We start from the raw sequence: 13,092 nt of genomic DNA on the forward strand, positions 1-13,092 counted from the left end.
AAGGAACAACTTCACAGGCCTTCACTGAAACTGGGATAGGATGGAAAGGGACTCAAGGCTCACCATTCAGTATAAGAATGGCAGAGAGAAGACAGCAACCAAATAATATATGAAAGACCAGGACTCGCCAAATTTGGAAGCTTGTTCACAAATACCCATCAGTATTGCTGAACAGCAACTGCAGGGACCACTGGCTAGGGGATTATAGGTGCTGACTCCTCCAATGCTCAGCACACCATCCAAGAAACTGCTCATGACTCACAGTGGGCTCTTTCTCAGGCAGTGAGGAGGATGCTTCTGAGGAGACTGGCTGTTCTGGCTGGCTCGGAAGCTGGCTACCAGCTCCTTCAGGGGAGGTGCTGCTTGAGGTCTGAGGATCTCCTGAGATGGAAAAGATCAAGAGAAGACTGTGAGAAATGCCTTCTTACCAGGAAGACATTAGCATTTACCAGGCATTCAGATACAGGCCAGAGCATGGTACTAATAAATGAACAGACACAAGCAGCCACAAATTCAACTTTGAGCTGATTTTCAGAAAGTCTTGCTTCCATGTAGATACCTCAGACCCACTCTCAGCAGAGAGATACCTTGACTCAAGGAGCCTTTCTTCAGGTTCCCTAATGTCTCTCAATAGGGAGATGGGTCTTTCTGCTGGGCATCAGTTCTCCCTATTCAAGGAAGCTAGTCTTTGGGGTGCCATCTAGAACTTTCTGGAACAAGAGAAGTGTTTTGTGTCTTCACTGTCCAACTTGGTAGCCACTAGCCACATGTGGCTACTGAGCCCTTGAAATGGATTTCTAATTTTAGAAATAAATTGCTTTTTATTAATTTAAATTTAAATAGCCACATGTGGCTAGAGCTAACCACACAGGACAGCACAAACACACACACATTAACCCCAGGCAGATCAGGTATGTCTGGAGTTCCTCACCAGCACCTTGGTGCTTCTGTCCCACTTGGAGTTCCTGTTTGGTGACTGCTACATACAGACTCTGCAGATTCTTGACAAAGGGCCTTCCATTGCTGATGTCGCATGCTGCTGGTAGTTTCTGCAAAGGAGAGGAGATACTGTTACCAGTTATACTGTCTGGCCAGAGAATAGGGATCTGAGATCTCACTGGCAGACCTGACATCGATCCTAAACAAATTTAAATAAAGTAGTTAACTCCACTGCCAAGCCTGCTGGACCATCATAAAGACTTCCTGGAAAGCCTCTGAAAGGCAACTCCAACTGTGGGCCTCTATATCCTCCAGCTCTTAAGTCTCTAATGTTTTCCCACAAATGTTCTACAGATCTCTATGCTCTTCCTTCTTTTTGTTTTTTTGTTTGTTTGTTTGTTTGTTTTGGGAGACGGGGTCTCACTATGTAGTAGAGATGGACCTGCAACTCACTATGTAGCCCAGGCTGGTTTCGAACTCACAGAGATCCTCCTGCCTCAGCCTCCCAAGTGCTGGGATTACAGGCTTGCGCCACCATGCCCAGCTGTATGCTCTTCCTTCTAAAAAGATATGCTTTCAGAGGCCTGTTTTAGAAAAGTTATTGTCCCTAAGTTTTCTGAGCTGTACAGATTACCATTTTAAATAATTTTACTCCTAAACTTCCACAGATGGGAAAAAAAGGTTGACAAAGATCCTGAGGTTTTCTTGCCCACTGTAATTCTATTGTGCTTTACTATGATTAATTTACCCTCAACTGGGTGATATTTTCCCCAAAAGGGTGAAAATTGATTTCTGAGGGTAAAAAAAGAAAAGCTACTCTTTTAAAAGTATAATATGTGTGTGTGTGTATCTACATATATATATATACATCTCGTACATAAACAGATGTTTTTGTGTTTTTGTACCATTATAATTTCCTCTTGGAAACAGCCTATTTGCCCATCCATTGGAAACTGGATAAAGAAGTTGTGGTTTTTCTATAAAATGGAATATTACTCAGCCATAAAGAACGAGAAAATAGATTCATTCATAGGAAAATGGATACATATTGAAGATATACTCCTAAGTGAAATAAATAAGGCACACATGTGTAAATACCTAATAGTCTCTCTGGTGTGAATAATCTGCAACAATGCATAAGATTCTAATGATTACTGACATTTAGAAATGGGAAGAAAGGAGCTAAAGGTGTGGGAAAGGTGGGGTGGGTAGGGGAAGAGTAAAAAGGGAAAAGAAAAAAATGAGAGAATGAAAAGACGAAAATAAAGTGTTTGTAGATGGGGAGGGGAGGAGGGGGTGAAGGGAGGGCAGAGGTAAGGGGAAAAAATGAGAATCAAGACTTGTCATGTAGAGGTACACGATCCCAACAATGAATGTAACTGTACTGTATCCCTAAAATGTACCAATAAACTCAATTAAAGCTGAAAAAAAAAATAATTTCCTGAGAGGGAGTGATTAGGAAAAAATGTCTTTAAGTTTCTTAGGGAGGTGACAGTGAAAAACAAAAACACTGCTATAATTACATCACTATGGAATGAACCGTGGGTGATATCCACAGCAAAATACTTTGCCTCATTCTAGTTCCATGTACTTGGCTGAACTGAGCTGAAGTACTGGGAGGAGACTGAACAAAGTGCAATAAAAAATGAAGTGAAAAAGTGTGGTATCCAGCCAGGGATTTAGCTCAGCGGTTCAGTGGCCTGCCTTGCGAGCACAAGGACCCGAGTTCAATCCCCGGTACCAAAAAAGAAAAAAAAAAAAAAAAAAAAAAGAGTGTGGTATCCAAACCTGGTCACACATCAAAATCTTGGAATGGGCCCAGAACTACTTCATCAGTCCTATACACACCAATCATCACGGACGCCTGCCAAATTAGCAGGTCCCCATGAGCAGCCATGCCAGCAACTCACAAGGGAGACAACCCAAGGGGCATTCAATTCTAAAAAACCTCTGTGGGAAGGTGGGAGAGAGAAAATGTGAAAAACATGAAGTAGGTGCTGAGCTTATTAATCTACAGTCAGGATCACACAGTTACCTCTTCCTGAAGGGGTGGCTGAAGAACTCAATTGCCATGAAATAGAATACTCATTTCTAATCCAATTTACCTCCAGAAAGAACATCTCAGACTTGGATTTTCCTTTCTTTTTTATTGCAATGTAACATCAGGTATCAGAAAGGCTTGGACTTTCATTGGGAACTACTGTCAATAATTCAGGAGCCCTTAAGTCTAAACTTTGCCTCTAGTAGTAATCACTTGAGTCATGAGTTATCACACTACTCATCTCCAGCAACACTCCCTGAGGAATGACCTGGACCATGGAAAGCAAACTATCAGGCCCCACCTCCTTCATCCACCTCACTCTCCTTCTAAATTCCACTCTCTAACTCCTAAGCTAACTCCTCCTCCAAAGTCCTTTACTCCATAGGTAGAGAGCCTGAGTAGTGCAGAGGCAAGCAATGCCCTTCTTCCTTGAGTCTCTCAGACCTCCCTTCATATTGCTCGAGACATGTAGCCTCCATAGGGTCATGCGTGCACAGCTTCATGGGCCCATGCTGTCTGGGCTAGCAGACTTGAGGCAGTCTACAGTGATCTCCTCCTTCCCTTTCCACAGAACTACACTGACTCATAAATTTTCCAGGGTGATCTTTACCCAACTCATGTATTCAACTTCAAAATGAATACCAGAAGTAAGGCCTTTCAAGCCAGTGCTGCCCTGAACCTAAGTCCAAATCTAGCCCTTCATATATCTGTCCCACAGTTGCTGCCAAAGGTTATCCCTCCCAAGTTGCTAGTCTCACAAAACTACTAGGAACAGAATACTGCTATACTGAGTATTTACTATGTACTAGGCACTGTGCTAACCCATTTTTGTTTTCACTACTATTTTTCTGGCACCTTGAATAACCCCTAGCCCATGGTAGAAGCTGAGTAACAAATTATGAAGGAAAGAACATGGTAGGTACTGGTATGACCCCAGAACTAGTTAGTGGTTGGAGCAGGACTAGAATACAGGCAGTCTGGCTTCAGTGCCCCTACATAAAACCACTATCCTATTTACTTCTTTGAACAGCAGAATTTTAGTCAAAATAGCAACCCAGCCACTTCTAGTATCACAACCCACAATCTCCCATATCATGGTTTATCTGTCATCCCTAAGGTAACAAGAAAAAAGGGAGCAGATAAAAAGGAGGCAGCTAGTCCTGGCTGGAACCCTGAGGGGCTGAGAGGCCATAACCCCAGCTGGTCCCCTACACAGGTGACTCCTTGGGCAACATCTCAGAATGTGACAGGGAAGAGAGGTGGGGAGGCCTGAGCTTGGGAGGAGAAACACTAGCTCCCAGGGCAGGACAATGGTGGAGGCAGGGAGGGGCCAGCAGAGATCAAAGGGAGAAGGCTGGAATCAGGACTGAGCCAAGAAAATAGTGTCCCCTGCTGTAAGTACGACAGCCAGGAGCACAGTGTACCAGCCACAAAGCGGGTCACTGCCCAGAGAGGGAGGAAAGAATGGGTCAGCCTTTGTGTAACCCATTCATCTGATTAACCCGGAGTTAATTCTAGCCAGCAACAGTCACTGGGATTCCATGTGCTGGGCACTACAGACTGGGGGTGGGCAAAGGATGCATCAGTCCTTCCCTCTTCAGAACAGATCTGAGTCAACACAATGATAAACAGGAGTCCTGACTCTAAGAGTTCACATTCATGAGCAGGAGATAGACATCTGTTGTTTGGTTTTGTTTATCAAGCAATTTGCTATAGCAGAGTTATAAACAAAGGGCAATAGGAACCCAGAGAAAAAGAAAGAGATGAATTCCAACTGGGAGTCCTGAAAAAAGCTTTAGAGTGGTGACTTCAAGGTAAGCTTTGTAAAGTTATTCTTTGAGTCTGGTGGAAATGTGTGAGGTGCAAAAGTATGAAAAGACAGGTATATCTCAGGGAAATGTGACTAGATGGCTCAGTTCATGTCCCCCAGATTGCAAAGGACTGAGTTTTCTGAATTAAGGTCATGCCCGTGGGAATTTCCCTGTGCTTCACAAAGTGACTTTCTCTACTACATAACCATTTGCCAAAGTTTCCTTGGCTCAAATTAATACTGAAACAACAACGAAGACTTAGAAACTTTCTCTAGGTTTCCTTTTTAGATTCTTGGCTACATTTACTTAAACTCTCTTAATACTCCTTTACTACTGACTTCTAGAACTATGACTTTTCACTAGCCACAACAGCTATATTCCCTTCTGGTCTCCAAGACCTACTTTATTCTCCTGTCTCCAATTCACTAGGGTTTTGGCTCTTGTTTACAACCATATAAGAAGCCTCCAGAAAAACCAAAGTTACAGAAATCCCATGGGCCATTTTATTTCTCCTTCTTGTCCTTACTGCAGCCTATCTTGGTTTGTAGGACCCGAACTCCCCTCTTTTACAGTAACTCCTATCTTTCTCAAGTCTAAAACATACTCCCAGTAGTACAGAAATTCTAAGACTCCCAGAGGATTTGTTAGTGGGATCCTAATGGCCAGTCTCAACCAGATATACATGCTCTTCCTCTTCTCATCCTCTCTCGTCCTTTCTTTCCTCTTAGAACCGCTTCAGAAAAGATACCTTTAGAATCTGGATAAGGCTCACCCTGATACACTGTTCAACCTGTGAATATGGGCCTCAGTCTGAGGACAGATTTAACAGACAGAAGAAAAAGAGGAAAAACAAGCTCACCAGATTTCATCAATATTTCCCTGAGAGTGGATCTTTGGTTCTGACCCCAGAACCAGAAGCTGGCGCAACTCCAAGGCCATGGCACCAACCACCACAGTACCATAGCTGCCAGGTCAGTCCCTACCTAATATATAACTTCCCTAAGCATAAGAAGCCCTCTTCTCCCTTTTGCAATGTGGCAAACTCTGCTGGTCTAGATACATTCTTCCCTCTCCAGGGAGCCCAAGTCCCAGTTTGGAGAATCATGGTAATATCATTATCAGCTTCTCTCAGGGATAAGAAAAAGCACATTAGAAAGTTCTTCTAAGCTCTCAACTGCCAAAGGGTTTGCCAAACTAAATAGAAAAGAACAGAATAAACGATTTAAGAAGAGGACTGTAATGGGAAAGACTCTTCAAGAAACATGACTCTACCTCTGCCAACACATTCAAGTTTAAGAAATATTTACTATGGTATTCAGGACTCCGAGATTACAATATACTGAACCAAAGAAATAAAAATGCCTGCTCTGTTGAAGTTTTCATTCTAGAAGGGAGATCAATAACAAACATAACAGCTAACTAAAACTCATACTCTGTCAATGGTGAGAGCATCATAGGGAAAAATAAATCAGCCAAGGCATAGTGGAATGAGGGCCAGAATAGGGCGCAATTTTAAACAGAGGTCAATGAATGCTTCATAGAGAAAGTGATATTAAAAAAAACTTAAATGGAAATGAGAAAGTGATCTATGTGGCTAAATGAGTCAAGTAACTAGATTTCCAGTTTACCCAGGAGAGTCCCGGTTTATGCTTACTGTCCCATTTAATTGTCCCTCTCTCTAAGTGCCTTAATTTGAACAATAAATTAGATGGCTACCCAGTGTCAGAAGAGGAGCGTGGCAGATACTTAGATATGTGTCTTTGTGTGTTTAATCAAAATGAGGAAGTACTACAGTAAATTACTTTTTATTCTGTAAGCTTTCCTTCTAGAGCTTAGGAGCAGAAAGGTGACAGGATCTGATTTCACTTTGAGAGTAAAAGGACAAGAGAAGCAGCAGGCAGACCTGGCAAGAGGCTGCTACAATAAGCAGGTGAGAGGAAAGCAGCTTGGACCAGGGTGGTAGCAGTGGAGGTGGTGAGAGCACTGAGATCCTGGGTTAATCTGAAGGGTTAGCCAAGCTGATGGACTGGGCAGTAGCATGTGAGAGGAGTCAGGCACGAGGCAGATGTTATGGGTAGATGAGCTAGAGACCTAAAATGAAAATCCTAAATCAAAGATAACCTGACATGGTCTGGTCCACAGCTTGGACCCAGCTTCAGAGGAAAAGCGTGAGAGTCAGAAGGAAAGGTGAACCTAACGCCCAGAGACTCATCAGGGTTTACAGAGAAAGCCTGAGGTGGCTTCTCACAAAGGGGAAGAAAGAAGATTACTGTAGGAGAGACAGACACAGAGAGCAAGGAACAGAGACACAAAGAGATAGAAAGAGAGAGGGTGGGAGATTTTAATGAGAATAGAAGAAAGAAAAATGGAAACAAGCTTTAAGTTCTGGCTTTAGAGTCTGAAATATTTGGATTTATACCTAAGGTATTATCTTTGCTAGCTGTGACACTTCGGGTGTTATGGTTTGTGTCCAGAAGTCTCCCCAAAGCCTCATGCAGTTCTAGCCACCTTTCCAGAGGTGGATGAATTTAGAGTGTGTGATGCTGAGATTAAGAGTGTGAGATTACTAAATCAGTCCACAGATTGGTTTGACACCACCCTAATTCCAGTAGCCTGGATACAATATAAGGAACTGAAAGAGGCTTGTCATGTTCTTTGTTGCTTTGCTATCTTCTGCCCACCATCAACTGCTTTTCTTCTATGATGCCCGTGTGCCGGGCTGCCCTGCTTGGGAGCGAGCCAATTATAGAACCCTCTACAAACTAAAACCTTTCCTCCTTTAACTTTGGATGTCAGGTATTTTGTTTCAGCAATGAGAAAAGTAACTAAGGCAGTGGGCAAGTGACTACATGTAATCAATGCCTTATTTTAGAAGAGGAAAAGGAAGGAGAGGAGAAGGGAGAGGAGGGAAGGGGAGAGCAGAGGGAGAGAGTTGAGGGACCAGAAAGGGAGGGAGGAGGGAAGAGAGTTTATTAAAAGATTAGAAGCGAGAGTAGTATAAGTACCAAGAACTGGCTGGTCCTCCTCTTTGCAAGGCACACTGAGACTTTCATTGCCTGGCCCTACTCCTGCGCCAAGTTGGCTCAAGAAATGCCCTAATGATAATGTACATAATGAAACCAGGTTCTGGTACCATTACTAACTTTTCTTCACTGCCATCCCAAAGCAATTAAAGGAATAATCAAAGGCCCTATCAGAGAGACACACATGGAAACCAGGCCAGTGGCCCATGGGTAGCCCACCATCCACCTTCACCACATGAGCCTATTCCACAATTCAGCAGAGACCGAGACAGCATGGCTTTCATATCAGAAGGGCCTAGGTTTAAATCCCGGAGTTGCCAGTCATCAGCTGTGTTACTAGCCCCTTTTAGCCTCTGTTCCTCCAAAAGAAAAATGGACACTGTTGGAAAGGATTCCATGAGGTGATATTTGTAAAGGGTGCCTGCTCGGTACGCTCATGTCTCCTGTCTCACCACATCAGCTCTTGCTGCTTCTCAAAGATCTGCCTCATTCTCCCACTCCTGCAGACCTGTCCAAGAGGCCATGGTTCACCCTCCTTCTCTTCACCCTCTTCAGCAGGGTGGGTGGTATAACGGTGGGGAGTAAAGCTACAGCTGTCTGCAGGAGCACACGAGCATGTTTCGGTCAAAGGATTCTGTATAACATAGGCAACAGTGCTTCCCTGGGAACGCTTTCTCATCACTCTCTCCTGCTCCCTAACGTGGCTCTGCCGTGTCATTCCTGGGCTTGTTTGTTTACTGTGATGTCATTCTCATTTTTTAGTAATACGCATTTTATAAGGGCTATTTGGAAGACAGAAAAACATGACCTGCAGATACATCATCCAAACCTGAATGGTTTTTGATGGGATTAATCTCAGTTTCCTCAGTCTGAAAGAAAAAAGCTATGAATAGCACAGAAAAAAAGACATCCAGGTTTTTAGAAGACAACCCTCCTTTCTTCTCTCTCCTAGTCTTCCATAGCCGTTCCCTTGGACGAGCAGTTACTGAATTTCAGTCAAGATCCAACCAGGAGTGGGTCCCTCTATTTTGTCTCTCACAGACTATTCTTCTATCACCTAACTGATGAGAAACCTTGGCGATTTGGGAGAGAACACAATATCCTAAGTGTACAAGCCACACTGCCCTTTAAGGTCTGCGTGTGCCATCAGAGAGACAGCGGACACTGCTCTGTTTGGTCTGGTTCAGCTTTGTTTGGGTCTGGGCCTGGAAGACGCCTTCCCTGACCATTCTGCCCTGGTGCTGCTGACCTCCACGGGTAGTCTGTCTCCTAAGCAACCACCCAGCAGTGGAAGGAAGGAGAACACAGAGAGGCTGGACCACGATCTTGTTTTTAGGGACCTGGCAAATTAATTACAGCTCAGGGACCTTGCACATTAACTAAATAATAGTCTACTTTGGCCTTTCTCCATTTTAAAACAAGGTGGGAGAATGAAGGCATGTGTGCTTCATACATGTAAGCATCTACAATGTGTGTAAGCATGTAAGGTGTAATCTAGCATGCATATAATCTAGTCATGTTATTACCAAATCAGTTTCTTTGTCACCTCCCTTCAAAGTGGGAGATCTCTCATGATTCTAGAAATACAACAGTGGCTAAGACAGTTGAAAGATTCTAAATGGCTTGAGGTACAGTCCAGATCTGACTTCTGTTATTCAGATTTTTTGGGTTCAGCTTGAGGCTTACCTAGTTCCCTAGTTAGAAGAGAAAGGAGATAAAAGACTATACATCAAGGTACAAATCGAAGGCTTGGATAACATTCATAAGAATAACTTTTGTTGTAATGTGGTGTCAGGGACTGAACCCAGGGCTTCATGCATACTAAGCATGTGCTCTACCACTGAACCTCAGCCCCAAGATTAACCAACTTTTTTTTAACACTTTCTATGCACTGGGTACTAGGTTATTATCTTTATTACATTATCCCAACTGATCTCTACAGTTACCCTCAGGGCTAGGCACTAAAATCATTCTAATTTCATATATGAGAGAACAAAGGCTCAAAGAGTTAAGTGACAACCGAGGTCACAGCAGAATGGGAAAGCAGAAGACCAGGAGGGTGAACTCTAGACCCTATACCTGAGCCACCCACTAGCATGCCTCTCAGAACCACCCACTGATATATCATTTCTCCCTCCCACCCTCTTGTAAAAAGGCTGCTCCTGTTATGAGGCTTAGTGGTTCTAGGAAAGCTCTCAACACCTCCTTACATCTTCAAATGGCCCAGCAGGCTAAGGGGTAGGGGAGACAAAATGTCATCTGGAAAAGGGAAGCCTACTTAACCCCCATGTAGCCTCCAAGGGTACCAGAAAATTTAAAAAAAAAAAAAAATCTCTGGTACCTGGAGGCTTCAAACTTTGAATCTCCTTTTAAAAGCAGCACAGCCCCTCCGAGTCATTGCAGGAAGGCCCCTCAGCTCTGCCCCCAAAGAAAAATAATGGCAGAGGGAGTGGAAGTGGAGGTGGGGGCAGGGGCAGCTGCTCTCATAAGAGCCCTTTGTGGTGGCTGCCTCTGAAAGGAGGTTTTGCTAGACAAGGTGGAACTTCTCAAGGTGACAAGCAAATGGTACAGACTGAGCTGTGACCCTCTGCTCACTCCTTAACTGCCCCCTCCCATTCGGAGGGCCAGAGCCCAAACTGTCCCCGGAGCCCCACCCAGCCCCAGCACAAACCATGGCTTTCTAGTCTGGAGAGCAACTAATGAGCAGCAAGGGCCTCACGGGATGAAAGTGGTTTCCTGGGGGGACGAGTCCGCAGAGCCCCTCAGAAAGCGCAGTGGCAACTCTCATTCCTTCTCTGCTCCCACTCCTTCTTCCAGAACAAGCAGCTCCTGTCCCTCTGGCAAAGGGAAGGGGCTCTGGCCAGCCCAGTAGGGGGACAGCCAGTCAGAAAGTCTTAGTTTAGTACCTCACTCAAATATTGCCACCCCAACATCCTTTTCCTCAAATGGAAATCAAACGTGAAAGAAATCGGAAAGAAAAAAGCAGATTTAACAACAACAACAACAACAACAACAAAACACAGCTTTAAGGCAGGCTCTTGGCTCTGAAAGTTCTTGGTCCTGTCCTATGCCACCAGCCCTGTGCATATGTCATTTTCTTCCTGGCTCAGTGGCTAAGAGAGACTGTCAGCTGGGTCTGCAGGCTCAGAGGTGATTTAGAGGACCCAGTATTGCTCTCTCTAGGATCTCCACTGCCCAGGAGATTCTCTTTCACTCTGGATTACACGCCGGACAGCTGGGAACACAGCCGATGGCAGGGTTCAAGAGCTCCCTGCCCCCACTCACCTGCTGCCTGCTCTCTGTAGGGTGACACAGTGTCCTCTCCATTCTGAGAAATCCTACTCCATAGGGTGTGGCACTGTTTCCCCAAGCACACATGCACACACACATATGTGCATATGCACACACGTGACAAGGGCCCGATCTTCATGACCGTGGGTAGTTAAAAATTTCTTAACAGGACACACCATAAAGAGAAAGACTAATATACTGGACTATATAAAATTAGAAATTTCTGGTCATTGAGAGAACAATTAAGAGAGTAAAAAAGCAAGCTACAGAGTAGGAGAAAATATGTGCAATATATACAACCAGCAAATGGACTCAGTCCCAAAACATATGAGAAATTCTTAAAAATCCATCAGAAAAAGATAATCTAATAAAAATTAGCAAAAGGCTTATTCACACCCAAATAACCATTAATTACACGAAAATGTACAAAACCTCATATTTACCATAATGGCTAAAAGAAGTTAGAAAAGATGTGGTACAACTCAAATTCTCATGTACTGCTTGTGTGAGTACAGAGTGACATGAACACTTTGGAAAAGGACATGGCGGCATCCACTAAATCTAAGAATCCACATATCTGTGTCTCAGCCATTCTAACTCTTTGCGTCCATTCCAACACAACCGGACACAGTGTGGCAAACAGTGGCATAGATATTTCTTACAGTGGAATGTTATACAGAAATGAAAATTAATAAAAATACTGCTACATACAGCAATATTTATGAACTTCATAATTCTTTTGTTGAATGAAAGAAGTCAAACACAAGAGAACATATCCTGTATTATTCCATTCATATGACATTTAAAAATAAGCAAAATTAACAATCATATTAGAAGTTAGGGGAGTAGTTACCCTTTGGAGGTGGTAGGCACTAGGAGGCAATAGGAGAATGCTTCTGAGTACTGGAAATTTTCTAGTTCTTCAATGGGTGCTGGTTATAACAACTGTACATTTGGCAATTCTTCAAGGTAGATACTTATAATATTAGCACTTTCCTTGATTTTAAAAGTTTACTAATAAAGGTGCCATACACTTACAATCCCAGTTATTCAGGGGGCTAAGGCAGGACAACTGCAAGCTTGAGGTCAGCCTAGACAGCTTGGTGAGATCCTGTCTCAAAATACAATTTTACACAGGTCTGAGGCTGTAAAAGAGCACATAGCATGCATGAAGCCCTGAGTTCAATCCCCAGTACTACAAAAGAAAAAAATTGCTAATGAAAGTGCTAAGGATGCAGATCAGTGGTACAGTACTTGTCTAACATGTGTAAGGGACTGGGTTCCCCCCTTAATGCCACAAAATTTAAGTTTATTTAAAAAAATAAATCAATATAGAAAACAGACAGTTCCTCAAAAAAGTTATTATACGACCCAGCAATTATATTCCTAGGTATGTACCCAAGAGCATATATTTACACAAAATGTATACCTAAGAGTAGGGGTTTAGCTCAGTGTTACACCACTTGCCTAGCATGTGTAAGGCTCTGGGTTCACTCTTCAGTACCACATATGCATACACACGCACACACAAAAGTACATAACCATGACTGGGCCACTGATTAACCCAGAATGGTGAAAGATCACAGGACCTACAAGCAGAAAGACCTAGTTTTGAAAATAAATCTATTATTTATATATTTATTTTGTGATCTTGCCTAAGCAACTTAATTTCTTTGAGTCTCAATTTTCTCACTATAAAATGAGTAAAGTAATTCCTAACCATCAGGGCTGTCACAAGGGTTGTCAAGTGAGATAATATAAGTAACATTAATTCTGTTCCTTTGAGAGGGCCAACCAATGCCAGTTACTTGAAGGCAACTGGGAAAGTATTTTATTTCAGTAAGACAGCGTGGGTTCTGCTGCTTAACTGCCTAACACTCAAATCCCTAGGTTTACTACTTTATATTTCAAGGCCTTAGTTTCTCCAACTATATAATGGGAGTAATAATATTACCTGTATTATAGAGTTAGGAGGATTACATGAGAT

The 13,092-nt window shown here is 43.1% G+C and overlaps 1 protein-coding gene across 2 annotated transcripts in view; it reads right to left on the reverse strand.

Moving 5' to 3' along the window:
* Nhej1 (non-homologous end joining factor 1) overlaps window positions 1-13,092 on the reverse strand; it is an 80,534-nt gene that overhangs the window by 898 nt on the left and 66,544 nt on the right. Inside the window, exons 6-7 of one of the 2 annotated variants that reach the window (XM_010611868.3) lie at window positions 938-1,049; window positions 263-381 (exon numbers count right to left, since the gene is read on the reverse strand). In XM_010611868.3, the coding sequence (XP_010610170.1) occupies window positions 263-381; window positions 938-1,049 (231 nt within the window). Of the gene's footprint in view, window positions 1-262; window positions 382-931; window positions 1,050-13,092 lie in introns of both variants that reach the window. The other variant, XM_010611867.3, reaches the window with a different exon arrangement.

Source organism: Fukomys damarensis, unplaced genomic scaffold, assembly GCF_012274545.1.
Source record: "Fukomys damarensis isolate Sample0158 unplaced genomic scaffold, DMR_v1.0_HiC HiC_scaffold_16, whole genome shotgun sequence".
In the NCBI taxonomy this organism is placed as follows: domain Eukaryota; kingdom Metazoa; phylum Chordata; class Mammalia; order Rodentia; family Bathyergidae; genus Fukomys; species Fukomys damarensis.